The following is a 13,997-nucleotide window of genomic DNA, read 5'->3' as shown; positions in this document are numbered from 1 at the left end:
TTGGGAAAACCTGATTTCATTACTCCACTACACTTCTATTTAAAAAAAAAAAAAAAAAAAAAAAGACATACAGGTCAATACCTGGGTTCCCGTACCACCAAAGCCATGTGGTCATAGTAGAGCTGCACCCAGTGCTGGCAGGCACCATGCACCGCAGGGAACCTTCCCGGCAGGGTTTCAACTCCCTGGTACAGGGGTGGCCAACCTGTGGCTCCGGAGCTGCATGAGGCTCTTCAGGGATTAATATGTGGCTCCTTGCATAGGCGATGACTCTGAAGCTGGAGCTACAGATGCCAACTTCCCAATGTGCTGTGGGGTGCTCACTGCTCAACACCCTGCTCTGCCCCAGGTCCTGCCACCACTCCAACCCCTTCCCCCAAGACTCCTCCCTCTTCCCCTGAGCCTGCCATACCCTCACTCCTCGCTCCTCCCCCACAGAGCCTCCTGCGCACTGCAAAACAGCTGATTGCAGCTGGTGGGAGGCGTGGGTAAGGGGCTGATTGGTGAGGCTGCCGATGGGCGGGAGGCGCTTGGGGCTGGAGGGGGGGAGCGGATGTGGGGCTACTGACATATTACTGTGGCTCTTTTGCAATGTTCATTGGTAAATTCTGGCTCCTTCTCAGGCTCAGGTTGGCCACTCCTGCTCTGGTACCACCCCGGTGGGGAGGGAGAACTCTTGGAGAAGTGCAGGGAAGTTCTCCAGGTCTCCAAATTCCCATGGCAGCTTTAAGAACTGGGTGGGGAAGGGCACTTCAGTGCTGCCTGCACCTTCAATTTCTCTCTCTCTCTCTCTCTCTTTCTTATTCACACACACAGCAAAAGGGAGAGGAAAGTTGGAGAGACGTGGCTGGTAAGTGAAAAACAGTGAGGGAGAGTGAAATGAAAAAAGATCAACCAAGTGAAGAGACGGTGATAATGAATATAGGATATGGAATGAACAAAAAGGGATACTGAGTCAATGGAGGAGGAAGGAATGGGAATGAGTGAATGAAGGGGTAAATGGGACGAGGGAGGAAATAGAGTAAAAGGGGTAGGGAATAGGCAGAGGAAGAGACTAGTCAGGTTTAAACTTGAGCTTAGGCAGTCATTCTTTTTGCGCTCAGACAAGAAAAGTTAGAGGGAACCTTGATCAGGGCAAATATATTTACCTTCTCCAGCAATGGAGCCCTATCCAATCTGGCTTGTCAATGGGGCCAAAATAAGCATTTTTTTTAATATTGGCACTTGCCGCTACTCCTTTGGAATAAATGAGAGAAATCAGACCACACACAGAGTTCTGACACATTCTGATAAATCAGAGCAAGCTCCTCCAACAGCGACCAGGAGATCAAGCACAGGATCTATGATAATTTCCCAAAGAAGGACAATACAGTAAAAACAACACAAGACAGGCAGCAGCAGGTGTAAACTTACCACTAGAGCAATTGGGACCCCCCCAGCCAGGCTCACACTGACAGGTGTTTGGAGCAATACAACGACCATGGACACATTTATCAGCACAGTGAGCTGTCAGAAAGAGAAATCAATAAAAATAAGAACATCTTGCACAAAAATAAAAACAAACAACAAAACACCACACAATAGCTTTTTCCCCAATCCAGCTGTTTTATTTTTTATCTCAAATATCCTTTAAAAACATGAAAAATTGTTTGTAAATTCATGTTTGGTAGCTTCACCTGTGAGTCATTTTTCAGACTTAACGTGTATTTTATAACCATACAACTTATTCTCTAAGTTCAAAATCTCAAAATAAATTACATTAAGGCTGCTCAAATACTATTTCATGCTAAGCTATGAGAAGATACTCTAAACTTTTGGAGAAAAACTCAAGCCAGTTTTTGCTGCAGCAGTGAGTAAAACATGATTTTCTCTACACCACACAGAATACATCACAACACATCAGTACTTTAATATTTATCTTCATGAATGACTGTATGACTCAGAAGCAGCACGGTGAAACAAACATGATCACTAGACAAATACAAAATGTAAACTTGCTGACTCCTCCTGCAATTATCATTGCCAGCGCTGAGTAGAGCTGGATGAAATTTTTCATTTGAAACTTTTTTTGAACAATTAAGGGCCTTTTTTTAAATTGGAAATTTGTGGGAAAACTTTTCATTTTGACCAGCCCTAATGTCGAGTCTTTTGTGCGAGATGTACTCTAGTGTTTGGAGCACAGAAGTGGGAGCCAGAGTGTTCTAATCCTGGGCATAAGACTTACACTAGGTCACCTTGGGCAAATCACAATCTTTTTACTTCAATTTCTTCACCTATAAATTTGATATACATGTTACTTGCTTACCTACATCATGTGGTGAACGTGAATTAATGTTAACGTTCACAAAGTTCTTTGAAGATGCAAAGCGCAGTGTAAATTATTATTGATGAAGAATCAGAAACAGTGGTCTAGCCACCAGAAGGGCATGAAAAGCTACATACCATTAGCATGGGATACTGGGAGGGAAACCTAGAGCAAGCAGGAAGCTATGGGAACCCAGAGCAGAGAGGGAGCAGCACAGAGAAGATTGGAATAGGGAGGGAATCAGGGCTGTTGTGAAGACATGTCCAGAGTAGGGATTGAGGTGAAGGCAGATCTTTGTTGGACAAAAAGACCAAACAGCAAACAAGACAAAGACATCACCATACTGACTGAGGGGAAGGGCTTATGTCAGTCACAGTGGCAGACAGGTCAATTAGTCCTGCCCTCCCAACTAACAGTGACGTTATCTAATTCTTAGGCCAGGAAACTAAAGAAGTCTCATAGAATTGCCCATCATAGGTAGGGGTACAGGAGTTAGGGGTGGTAAATATTTAAGACAATGATGACTGACCACACCTCCCAGAGCTTGAAATCACTCTAGCAAAGAAAAACAAATAAGGAAAACTACATACACTGAAGGTACATCCCCAGGAAGGTCAGTTAATTTTTGTGTATATATATATGTACACACACACACACACACATATATTGTGGGAATTTTTCAATTCAAACAACAGTAATTTCCAAAAGATACACATGGGATGATGATTCTCTCTGTACCATCTCCAAAGTCTGCCATTTGAAAGAAACATCCACAACAGAAACCTGATCATTTATACCAATGAGAAGTGAATCTTTGGGGGAGGAGAAAAGATAAATGGCTCAGCTGGTGTTTGGAAGGAGGCTAAATATGAATTGGACTTTTGTTGAATGAGTGGAAAATGTGCATGTGTGGATAAACAGGTGATTACTCACATACTAAACCCAAATTTCTATGCAATGGGGCTACATAGCTCTGCATTGGCCCCACTTTCATTATATCCCATTATGCACACTGTGAAATACATAGAAATAACACATACAAAAGTTTGTATTTGTTAACACAAGCCTAAATAATAATACCTATATAATATCTTTATAACTTAATACCTCTGTAATACCTTTATAAGTAACTGCAGAGAAGTCTACTTACTAGACTGTTTTAAACTTATAAAGCTTGAGATTTACAGCCCCCATGTTATTTTAAGAATAAAGTGAATTTAGTGCTGGTGAAATATGCCAGGTTGCCAATCCTGCAGATTGAAGTCCTTTATCGATCATGTAGTTCAGGCTTCACCACACAGCTACCAATGTGTCCTTGATCTCAAAGTACCTCCCCTAACAGTGAGGATAGCTCAGTTTCCCTCTCCATTAGTTCTTTGGCCAATCCACTAAAGCTGTTAACAAGGATACCATTAAGAGCCCTCTTTGATGGTGTAAATGGACACATGCCCATCAGGAACTGAATTAAAACCACTGCCTCATTTCACATAGATTACTGATTAACCATTGGATGGCAAAGACTTTGAGTCACTAAAGTCCAGAACTGATTCGGGTGACCTAAAGGAGAAAGACTCTGACCCAGATTCTCAGTTGTGCCCAATACCTGATGGGTACAGCAGAGGGGCACAAAGGAGCCAGTTGTGGCTCCTTGAATCTAGAACCAGCACTGGTCCTGGTGTAGTATAGAATAAAAGCAACCTTAGTCCATTCCAACAGCTGAGGACTACCATACTGCCTACTCTATGAGCAGAGACTATGGATCAACTGCCATTTTGAAAGAAATTCAAATAGGCTTTAAACTAATTTTTCACATCCAAAACTCCTGCTGACTCTTCTGGCCATTCCTTATGTACAAGGAATGCAGGATGAAGTCCATTGATATAAAGGATATTATATAACATGATTATTACTGCTTCCAAAATATTTTAATAACGATAAATTAAAACATCAAATGAAAATACCATATTTACAAAATTCTACACAAAAGGAGATCCACATGTAATTCTTTATTTTCAAGAGGTTATACTAAATTTGAGGAATATTTAAGTAATATAAGAAAGGCAGGATCACATCCTATGTGTGCCTAAGAAAGAAGGGAAAGGAGGGACATGAAACATTTCTTAGTTAAGCTTCTTAAATCCAAAATTATATCCAATTCAAGAAATTTTTCTTTCCGTACTCAGAACACTAATATATCCAAAACTGTTTACAGTCATAAAAATAATTAGTTGTCCCCCATATATCTTCTGTGGTTACTGTTGGACTCACAGCATCTGAACTCAAACCAGCATCCTTAACAGATGTTGTGTGAGGCAAAAAAAATACCACATCATCAAGTTCTGGCATTTTAATACTCTAAGCTAAATTCAGAGCTGGCACCAAATAGAGCAACAGCATCTGCTACAGTGGAAGGAAGTGCAAATAGGGGCATATTATCTGTGGAGGTCTATATTGTGTCAGAAAAAGAAGTAAGAAGACTTGCACTGGGCTGTGGGTGGGATATGACTTGGACTAGTGAAAAAGCTGAACGAGGCATCGCATCAAGGAAAGAGGTCCTGTTTGCATTATGGCCTACTACAGACCTGATGCTAACATGTTGATGTACAAGGATTGGTGTAACTCAAATTGAGTCTGTCTGGTTCAAATAGCACCAAAAAGTCATTGACAGTAGTAAGCAGCATGCAGAAAGCACATTCAGCACTGCCAAATCAACCAATGCCAAAACAACCATTTATACGAAAAAAATGAGAGTATTTTTCAAATGAGAACACATTGCTGGGTAAGCTCAGTACTGCATATTAAAACGTAAAAAGTGTTAGCCACATAGAACATAGCCATTTTTATTATTATACTGTTGCAACTGGTGGGTGGCAAACTCTCCATGCACATTTTCAGACATATCACAGGATCATACCAAGGTGAGCGGAGATCATACCAAGAGAATTAAATCATGTTTAGTGCATATAATACAGATCAACTTGACATTTTCAGACACTAACCACATTAGTCCTACCACCAGTACAAGGTCTCTAATTGATACTTGTCTGTTATCACGGGGGTAAAGACAGACAGTATGACATTTAGAGAGAAGATTGCAATCCAGAAACCTCCTTTTATATTAATGTGCTATAGTACACCACCTGTGGTGCAAATTTAGACTTCTCTTCAATTCCACCATCTACTTAAAATATTATACTTGAGTGTTGGAATTTGTGTGTCTCATTAACCTTACACCTTTACTTGTGCACCAGGCCTGTCAGCTGTGAAACATAATCAGGTGAATCAAAATTTCTGAATAGCATTTTATGTATCTGCATAGTAACTAAGAAAGTGATATGAAATTTCTTAATCATAAGCCATTATGGACTGTGTTTAAACAGCTGTGCATAGAGTTATCTGATGTCAGAAGAAGATGCTGAAGAATTCACTACAGTAAATCTTGAAATGAGCAAGAGGGTTTGATCTTTAATACAAGGAATGCACAATTTTTTGAAGAATTTTGTCAAATACTTGGAAAAGAATGAAACCTATATTGCTCAGGAATAGGGCTGGGTGAAAATTTTCAGATTAAATTTTTTTTCAACGAAAACTGCAGATTTGGATCGACCAAATTGTGAATCTGCCAAATTATTTCAGCTGGAAAATAAATAAATAAATAAATAAAATTTTGAAAATCTCAAAGTATGTTTTTGACATATTTGAAATGAAACACTGAGATTTTTCAATTGAAAATGACTTCTCATTTTGAATGTTACTTCAATTTTTTAAAAATTATAGGTAAAAAAGCCCTTGAAAACAAAAAGTTTCATTTCAGGTCAAATAAAATGCATTGTTCATCCTGAAATGAATTTTTATTTTTACTTTTACAGTTTGCTGAAATTTTTGAAAAAATTTTCATTTTGGGTCAACCCAAAACAACCACAACCACAACCACTTCTTCTTTTCTTCAATATTTTGGTTCTGCCACTGAATTGAAAAATTGGTTATTTGCAAAACTCCAGTCAGAAATATATTTATAAAGGGCCAAATCCCCAAGACCGTACTTGGCAAAACTACATTTGAAGTTGAATGGCTAAGTCATGACTCTGCTGCCCTACAGGCATTGATCCAAGCTATAACCCAGTTTTAAAACTGGGCCAGACTCTGTGCCTATAGAGCAGTTAGTGGATATTGCATGTGTCTCTGTAGTGGCCACAGAACAAATCCTAGATACCCATCCCCTCTTTCACAGGCAGAGTTCATGAACCTGCCCTCCATTGCTGTGTATGTCAATGTGATCACTGGGGAATGATGTTGGGGGGAAGGCAATGCCTCCCTAATGTCCCAGCATGGGGAGAAATGGGGAAACAGGTTCTCCTTGCTGACTGACAACTTACAGGAGCAAGGAGATACAGTACCAGATAACTGCCAAATGGAGCCATCAGCCCAGAAAGGACACTGCAACTGAGAATGACCCTTCTAAGGCAAAAGAAGTGAGGAGGAGAAAGGGCTTATCCTTCACAACCTCTCTAAGCCACTACCAAAAGCATGTGGTGTTGGTGGGAGTGGAGGCAAACAGAATTCTGATCCCCAGAATCTGCACAGACAGCTCCCTGGAAGTTACTGTGGTCACTGAGGGGAAAGACTCCGAAGTCCCTGTGAGGAGAAGAGGAAGGAGGCGGGATCTGCAGAGAGACGGTGGAAAGCTCTTCTGAAGTTCTGTGGAGCTCAACTGCGATCAGTTTTTCATAGATTCACAGGTTTGAAGGCCAGAAGGGACTACTGTGATCATCCAGTCTGACCTCCTTTATAACATAAGCTACAGAATGTCCACAAAATAATTCCTAGACTAGAGCATATCTTTTACAAAAATATCCAATCTATGTAAAAATTGCCAGTGATGGAGAATCCACCACAACCCTTAGTAAATTGTTCTGATAATTAATTATTCTCACTCTTTAAAAATTTATGCCTTATTTCCAGCCTAAATTTATCTAGCTTCAACTTCCAGACATTGGATCATGTTATATTTTTCTCTGCTGGACTGAAGAGCTCGTTATCAAATACTTGTTCCCCATGTAGGTATTTATAGACTCTATTCAAACACCCCAAACCTTCTCTTTGTTAAGCTAAATAGATTGACCTATTTGTCTATCACTATAAGGCATGTTTTCTAATTCTTTAATCATTTTTGTGGCTCTTCTCTGAACCCTCTTCAATTTAGCAACATCCTTCCTGAATTGTGGACACCAGAACTGGACACAGTATTCCAGCAGTGGTGGCATCAGTGTCAATTACAGAGGTAAAATAATCTCTCTATTCAAGATTCCCCTGTTTATGCATCCAAGGATGGCATTAGCCCCTTTGGCCACAGCGTCGCACTAGGAGCTCTGTCATAAATATAAAGGGAAGGGTATCCACCTTTCTGTATACTGTGCTATAAAATCCCGCCTGGCCAGAGGCAAAACTCTTTCACCTATAAAGAGTTAAGAAGCTAAGATAACCTCACAGGCACCTGACCAAAATGACCAATGAGGAGACAAGATACTTTCAAAGCTGGAAGGGGTGGGGGGACAAAGGGTCTGTCTGTCTGTGTGATGCTTTTGCTGGGAACAGAACAGGAATGGAGTATTAGAACTTGTTAGTAAGTAATCTAGCTAGAAATGAGTTAGATTTCCTTTTGTTTAAATGGCTGGTAAATAAGCTGTGCTGAATGGAATGTATATTCCTGTTCTTGTGTCTTTTTGTAACTTAAGGTTAGAGGGATTCTCTATGTTTTGAATCTGATTACCCTGCAAGGTATTTACCATCCTGATTTTACAGAGGTGATTCTTTTACTTTTTCTTTAATTAAAATTCTTCTTTTAAGATCCTGATTGCTTTTTCATTGTTCTTAAGATCCAAGGGTTTGGGTCTGTGTTCACCTATGCAAAGTGGTGAGGATTTTTACCAAGCCTTCCCCAGGAAAGGGGGTGTAGGGCTTGGGGGGATATTTTGGGGGGAAGATATCTCCAAGTGGGCTCTTTCCCTGTTCTTTGTTTAACACGCTTGGTGGTGAAGCATAGGGTTCAAGGACAAGGCAAAGTTTGTACCTTGAGGAAGTTTTTAACCTAAGCTGGTAAGAATATGCTTAGGGGGTCTTTCATGTAGGTCCCCACATCTGTAGAGTTCAGAGTGGGGAAGGAACCTTGACAAGCTCATGTTCAGATGATTATCCACCTCGATTCCCAAATCTTTTTCAGAGCCACTGCTTTTCAGGACATAGCCCCCCCATCCTATAAGTATGGCCTAAATTCTTTGTTTGTAGATGTATACATTTGCATTTAGTTGTATTAAAATGCACATTGTTTGCTTGTGACCAGTTTACCAAGCAATCTAGTGACCTGTCCCAGCAATCAGTGATCTGCCCTCTTCATTATTTACCATTCCCCCCATTCTTTTGTCATCTGCAAACTTTATCAGTGATGATTTTATATTTTCTTGTTACCTGTGGTATTGGACATCCAAAATGAAGCTCATCTCCACAGAAGTAATGGAGGTGAGTGGCCTCTGCTATTTAGCCCACCGGTACTTTAGCCTGAGTACAATTAAAAGTCTAGTTCTGCCATCCTTGCTTATTCTGCAAGTGGTCTCATTGAAATGAATGGATTGATTCTTTCTTTCCCCCCTAATTTTCGCGGGGGAGTTACTTAGATTTCACATCTCCTTTAAACTAGGACAAAAATATGTCTTTACTCTGATAATCTACACTCCCACCCTGCTTGACAGAATGTAAAACTTTGAGTTATTCCTACTGCTGCAGTGATAATGAGTGATTTGATCTTAAAGAACACAGTGAGTGCCATCTAATTATGCATCAAGAAATATGACTGGCATCTGTCATGAGTGGGGTCTTCTCTCATTCTCTGTCTAAAGTAAAAACTGCTTTTATTTCTGAAAGCACAAGTATCTAATTTGTGGGCAATTAAAACCACCACTAGCAAAGGATGCTGACAAAGGCTTTTCCACAGTGCTTTACTGGTATGTTTCCAGGGATGAATCTGCACTCCACAGCAATGGATTCTGGTCTCCCTCTAAAAAATTGAAATATGTTTTGGCTGTTGTAGCCAAAAAAAAAAAAAAAACATATTGAGTAAACAGTTGTTTATGCTAGGTCACTTAAGTTTTGATGATCAGGTTTCTCACTTGTAAGGGCATTATCCAGACATTCAGAAACAAAAAGTTGGCACGATTTCATTGAGATGACAATGGCGTTACAGAATAATTTAAGAATTTAGCAAGTTTTCCTTCATAAGCGCAATAAGTATGTCAATTTGACAGGCAGAATTGCTACAGATATTTGCTGGGCAGATTTTTCTAAATACATCCATGGCAATGGGTTTGGAATCTAATTTTAAGAAGCATGTCATTTTATGGAACATGATGTTCAAAGCAGGTCATAGAATCAGAGAAATGTAGGGCTGAAAGGGACCTAAGCCACATCTCCTGCACTGACCTATATGTAGAGAGCTGAGGAGATCCACCTCAGGGAGGAAAACTGAGGCAGTGCCACACTTTGCAAGCTGGGGGTGCTACAGGGAAGCCACACCCTACAACATTAACGTATTTCAGTGGTTAACTATCTTACAGTTAGGAATTTTCCCTAATATCCAACCTAAATCTCCATTGCTACAGATTAAGTTGATTACTTCTTGTTAGTATATGTGCAAAGTGCCTCAGGTGACACATGACCAGGATTTATCACCAAATTTGGTCATCTGGTTGGATCTTTAGCTTGCTCAGGCTAGGTACTGATGGGGAGTGTGACGTGAATGCTGATCCATGCCCCCCCGGATTACTTCTTGACCTACCTTCAGTGGACATGGAGAACATTTCGTCACCATACTCTTTATAACAGTCCTTAACATATTTAAAGACTGTTATCAGGTTCTCCCTCAGCCTCTTTCCCTAGATTAAACATGCCCAGTTTTTTTAACCTTTCCTAATAGGTCAGGTTTTCTAAACCTTTTATCATTTTTGTTGCTCTCCTCTGGACGTTCTCCAATTTGTTCACATCTTTCTTAAAGTGTGGCACCCAAAACTGAACACAGTACTCCAGCTGAGGCCTCACCAGTGCTGAGTAGAGCAGAACAAATACCTCCCGTTTCTTTCATCTGTCACTCCTGTTAATACACGCCAGAATGAATTTTTTCACAACTGCTTCATATTGTTGGCTCATGCAGTTTGTGAACCATTATATCCCCCAGTGCCTTTTCAGCAGCACTACTGCCTAGCCAGTTATTCCCCATTTTGTAGTTGTGCATCTGATTTTTCCTTCCTAAGTGTAGTAATTTGCACTTGTCTTTATGGAATTTCATCTTGTTGATTTCAGGCTGATAATCCTATGGAAAATATTTCTCATATAGGATAGATAGATAGTTCTTAGATACAAAGTTATTTTTATATGTGAATAATAAAAGGTCCTAGTAGTAAAAGTCAATAGTAATTTGCCAAGTAAGAATCAATTATGGGACTAGCGAGTGTTCATGTGGTACATCCCTAATCAAACAGCACAGTAAATCTGTGCTAGAAAAACTGAACCATACACAGTACAGATGCTTTCTCTCATTTCCATTTCCAAAATCCCATTTCTTGGTGGCAACACTGGACAAAGAGCATGCTCCTGAGAATCCAAATGTTACCAAGGGAGGAAGTTTCACTCAGGACTATAATCCTTCAAAAGCCAGCCATGAAACGACATATGTTGTAATTGTTACTACTTTATGGCAATATATAGTGAGGTGCCAAGCTCTTCCTGAAAGCAGGATGGCAATGGAAGATAAGATGCTGTAAGAATTGTGAAAAACTCCCAGAAGCAGCCAGCAGCAGGTCCGGCTTCTAGGCGGAGGCGCGCAAGCAGCTCTGTGCGGCTCTCACGTGTTGGCCAGTGAGCCGATGCTTAGGGCAGGGCAGCACACGGAACCCCATGGCCCCCCCACCAAGGAGCCGGACCTGCTGCTGGCCACTTCCAGGGCGCAGCGCGATGTCAGAACTGGTAGGGACTAGCCTGCCTTAGCTGGGCAGCACCACCCATGGGACTTTTAACCGCCTGGTTGGCGGTGCTGACCAGAGCAGTTGCAACCCAGTGCCTTACATTCTGCAAGCCAATACTGGGTCGCAACCCTCAGTTTGAAAAACACTGGTCTAGTATTAAATATGTATGTATTGTGTTGGAAAGGACACAGACACTGGTACTGTATGAGGTGCAACATGCCAGCTGATCATTAGTGAAAATCATGTCAAATGTGTCTACTTATACATCTGAGGTCCAATTATCCTGTCATCTGCATATGCACAACATCAATTGACTTCAAAGAGAGTTGCATGTGCACAACTGATGGGATAATTGAGCCCTTGGTAATTCAAGTTCCACAAGTCTACCTCCAAAGAGGAGTGAACCTAGCATTTTGATAAACACATAGAATTTCAAAGCAATACAAAGTTAAACTTACGGACACACATTTCCCTGCTTTCATAAAATCCAGGACAGCACTGAGATTTCCGTCTGTACATTGTTTTTTCTCCATGCCTGTAGGCAGTACGGTAACTGATTCTAATGAAAAATAAATGGATGTTACATTTATTATAATGGCTTTGAAATAAAACAGTGTTTATTTTAGCATATTTAGGAACATCTTGGGTTGATACATAATACAAGAGAAAAACAAAAACAGAGATTTGGCTTTATTGGTTGATAAATTTAACAATATCAATGTTCCATTCTGGAAATCTGCCAATATTACCATCATAAACCTTTTTTTTTCAGCGGCCAGTAAAATAGATTAAGCATGGTAAAGAATCACAGAAAGAGTTGCTTTTTTTTCTCTAACACTAAACAAGCAATTTTATTAGAATAAGGAATATAGCTTTATCCCTAAAGCCTTTCTCTCTGCACTTTCTCTCTTCACTGTAGAGTTCCAGCCTAGAACCTTCCCAAGCTCTCTCTTGCCTGGCTTCTGACTACAGATTTAAGGAAACAGTACACATACCCTCACAACACCCGATCTAATATGAACACTGAACAATGAACAGCACACAACTAAATGGCAACATAGAAGACACGTGTTGTCAGTACAACATCTCCATGAACTCTGTATCACTTGTATTTCGTATTGTCAGTATTAAACTATCTCATGCAGTATGCTCAAGAAGTAGTTACCCAACACCACCATAACTAATGGGTGTATCATATTGGGCAGAAGAAAAAGAATACTTTACAGCTGCTGAGGCCAGTTCTGAGTCACTCATTCCTTCCTTATTTTTTTTACTATGCATAAGAAAGGGATTTCCTTGAACAAGCCTTTTTTTCCCCTGAAGGCAATGTTCCCTTTCTCCAAAGAGGACAGCAAGTCATATGCCTCATTTTACACCTCCCTCCAGTTACTCCTTATAGGAGCGGAGGGGTATCATTTTTTGGTATATCATACAAATCTTTTGTAACCCGGTCACCACCTATCAGATACACACCACATATATGATGGGTTGATAGACCCTATGATCTTGACAGGGACAAATGCTATAAACACATATACTATTGACTGATTTAGACAAACATTTTCCAGATGAGCTGAACTGTAACTGCTAGACAGTTTATTCACTATTGTTGATGTACGCTGTACACGACAGTCAATTTTTAACACACTAAATATATACCTTTCACACATTACTACAACAAATGAACAATTTGAAAGTATTGATAATTATAAATTACCTGTGTCGAGTGCATTTAAACCAGTTCAGTATGTCAGTACAGCTGGTGTAGTAAATTTGATCAAAAGGATGTGGATATGATTCTTGAACTGTAACTGAATAACTGAAGAGAAAGAAAACAGATTACTGAGCAAGTATATGCTCATAGTATTAATCTTTTTACAAAGAAAGATCAATCCCAGTAGATTAGCTGTAGCTAGAATTGATAACTATACTCAGGTCTTTGGGGGAGAGCCAATAACCCTTAGAAATATTTATATCAGTATTTAACAATATATGACTATGAACTTGGCCGTCCTTTTCTATCCAAGTTTGCCTTCACAGATGCAGACCTGCGGAAGAGAAGTTCCTTGAGCCTTCCTAAGAAACAGCTCTACACATTACACTATCAACTAAGATTGCCCCCTTCCTAAAGGTAGAGTCTATGACTGTCAAGCTCAAACTACTCTGTATGAAAATTTAGGAAATGGCATCAAGGAAGCACTTACCACACTCAATGCTTTCTCTACTGTGCTACCAGAAGTAGGTGTAAAACGGAGTGGCAAGTTCTTCCCTGGGTGCCTAACAATCAGGGACAACAACTACAAAATGGAACACAGCTAAAAAAGGACAGGATTCACTGAATGGAAGGTTCTCTCATCTTGATGGTATTTTGGAACAGGGAGGAAAAAGAAGGATGAGGCCCCTGCCTCACTACACTGAACTATGGAGTAGGCATCTCAAGTACTTAAACCAGGAAAGTGGAACACGTCCAACCCCAAGCCAATACCCCCCTCAGCAGTGATTATCAGTGTGGGAAGGTTCCCATCCTAACCAATAATTGCAGATTTGTTACTTTGTACAAAGAACCCCAGATCTAGGTTCCTTTCTCACTGCCTTCTCCTCTCCAGGAGGGAACAACATAGCAGGAATTACACCAATTACAACTCTAATACTGTAGATATTTTCATGGCCTGTGGCACAGG

The 13,997-nt window shown here is 40.2% G+C and overlaps 1 protein-coding gene across 2 annotated transcripts in view; it reads right to left on the bottom strand.

Annotated features, from left to right (window-relative positions):
* The window catches only part of MEGF10 (multiple EGF like domains 10), a 155,840-nt gene that overhangs the window by 83,599 nt on the left and 58,244 nt on the right, over positions 1-13,997 (bottom strand). For both annotated transcript variants that reach the window (XM_043547395.1, XM_007060851.3), the window contains 3 exons: positions 13,034-13,135; positions 11,775-11,875; positions 1,414-1,506 (listed from right to left, as the gene is read on the bottom strand). In XM_043547395.1, the coding sequence (XP_043403330.1) occupies positions 1,414-1,506; positions 11,775-11,875; positions 13,034-13,135 (296 nt within the window). The remainder of the gene's footprint in view (positions 1-1,413; positions 1,507-11,774; positions 11,876-13,033; positions 13,136-13,997) is intronic.

This window comes from Chelonia mydas, chromosome 5 (assembly GCF_015237465.2).
Source record: "Chelonia mydas isolate rCheMyd1 chromosome 5, rCheMyd1.pri.v2, whole genome shotgun sequence".
Lineage (NCBI taxonomy): Eukaryota > Metazoa > Chordata > Testudines > Cheloniidae > Chelonia > Chelonia mydas.
The sequence above is the reverse complement of the archived record's forward strand: the minus strand, read 5'-3'. Positions and strand labels throughout refer to the sequence as shown.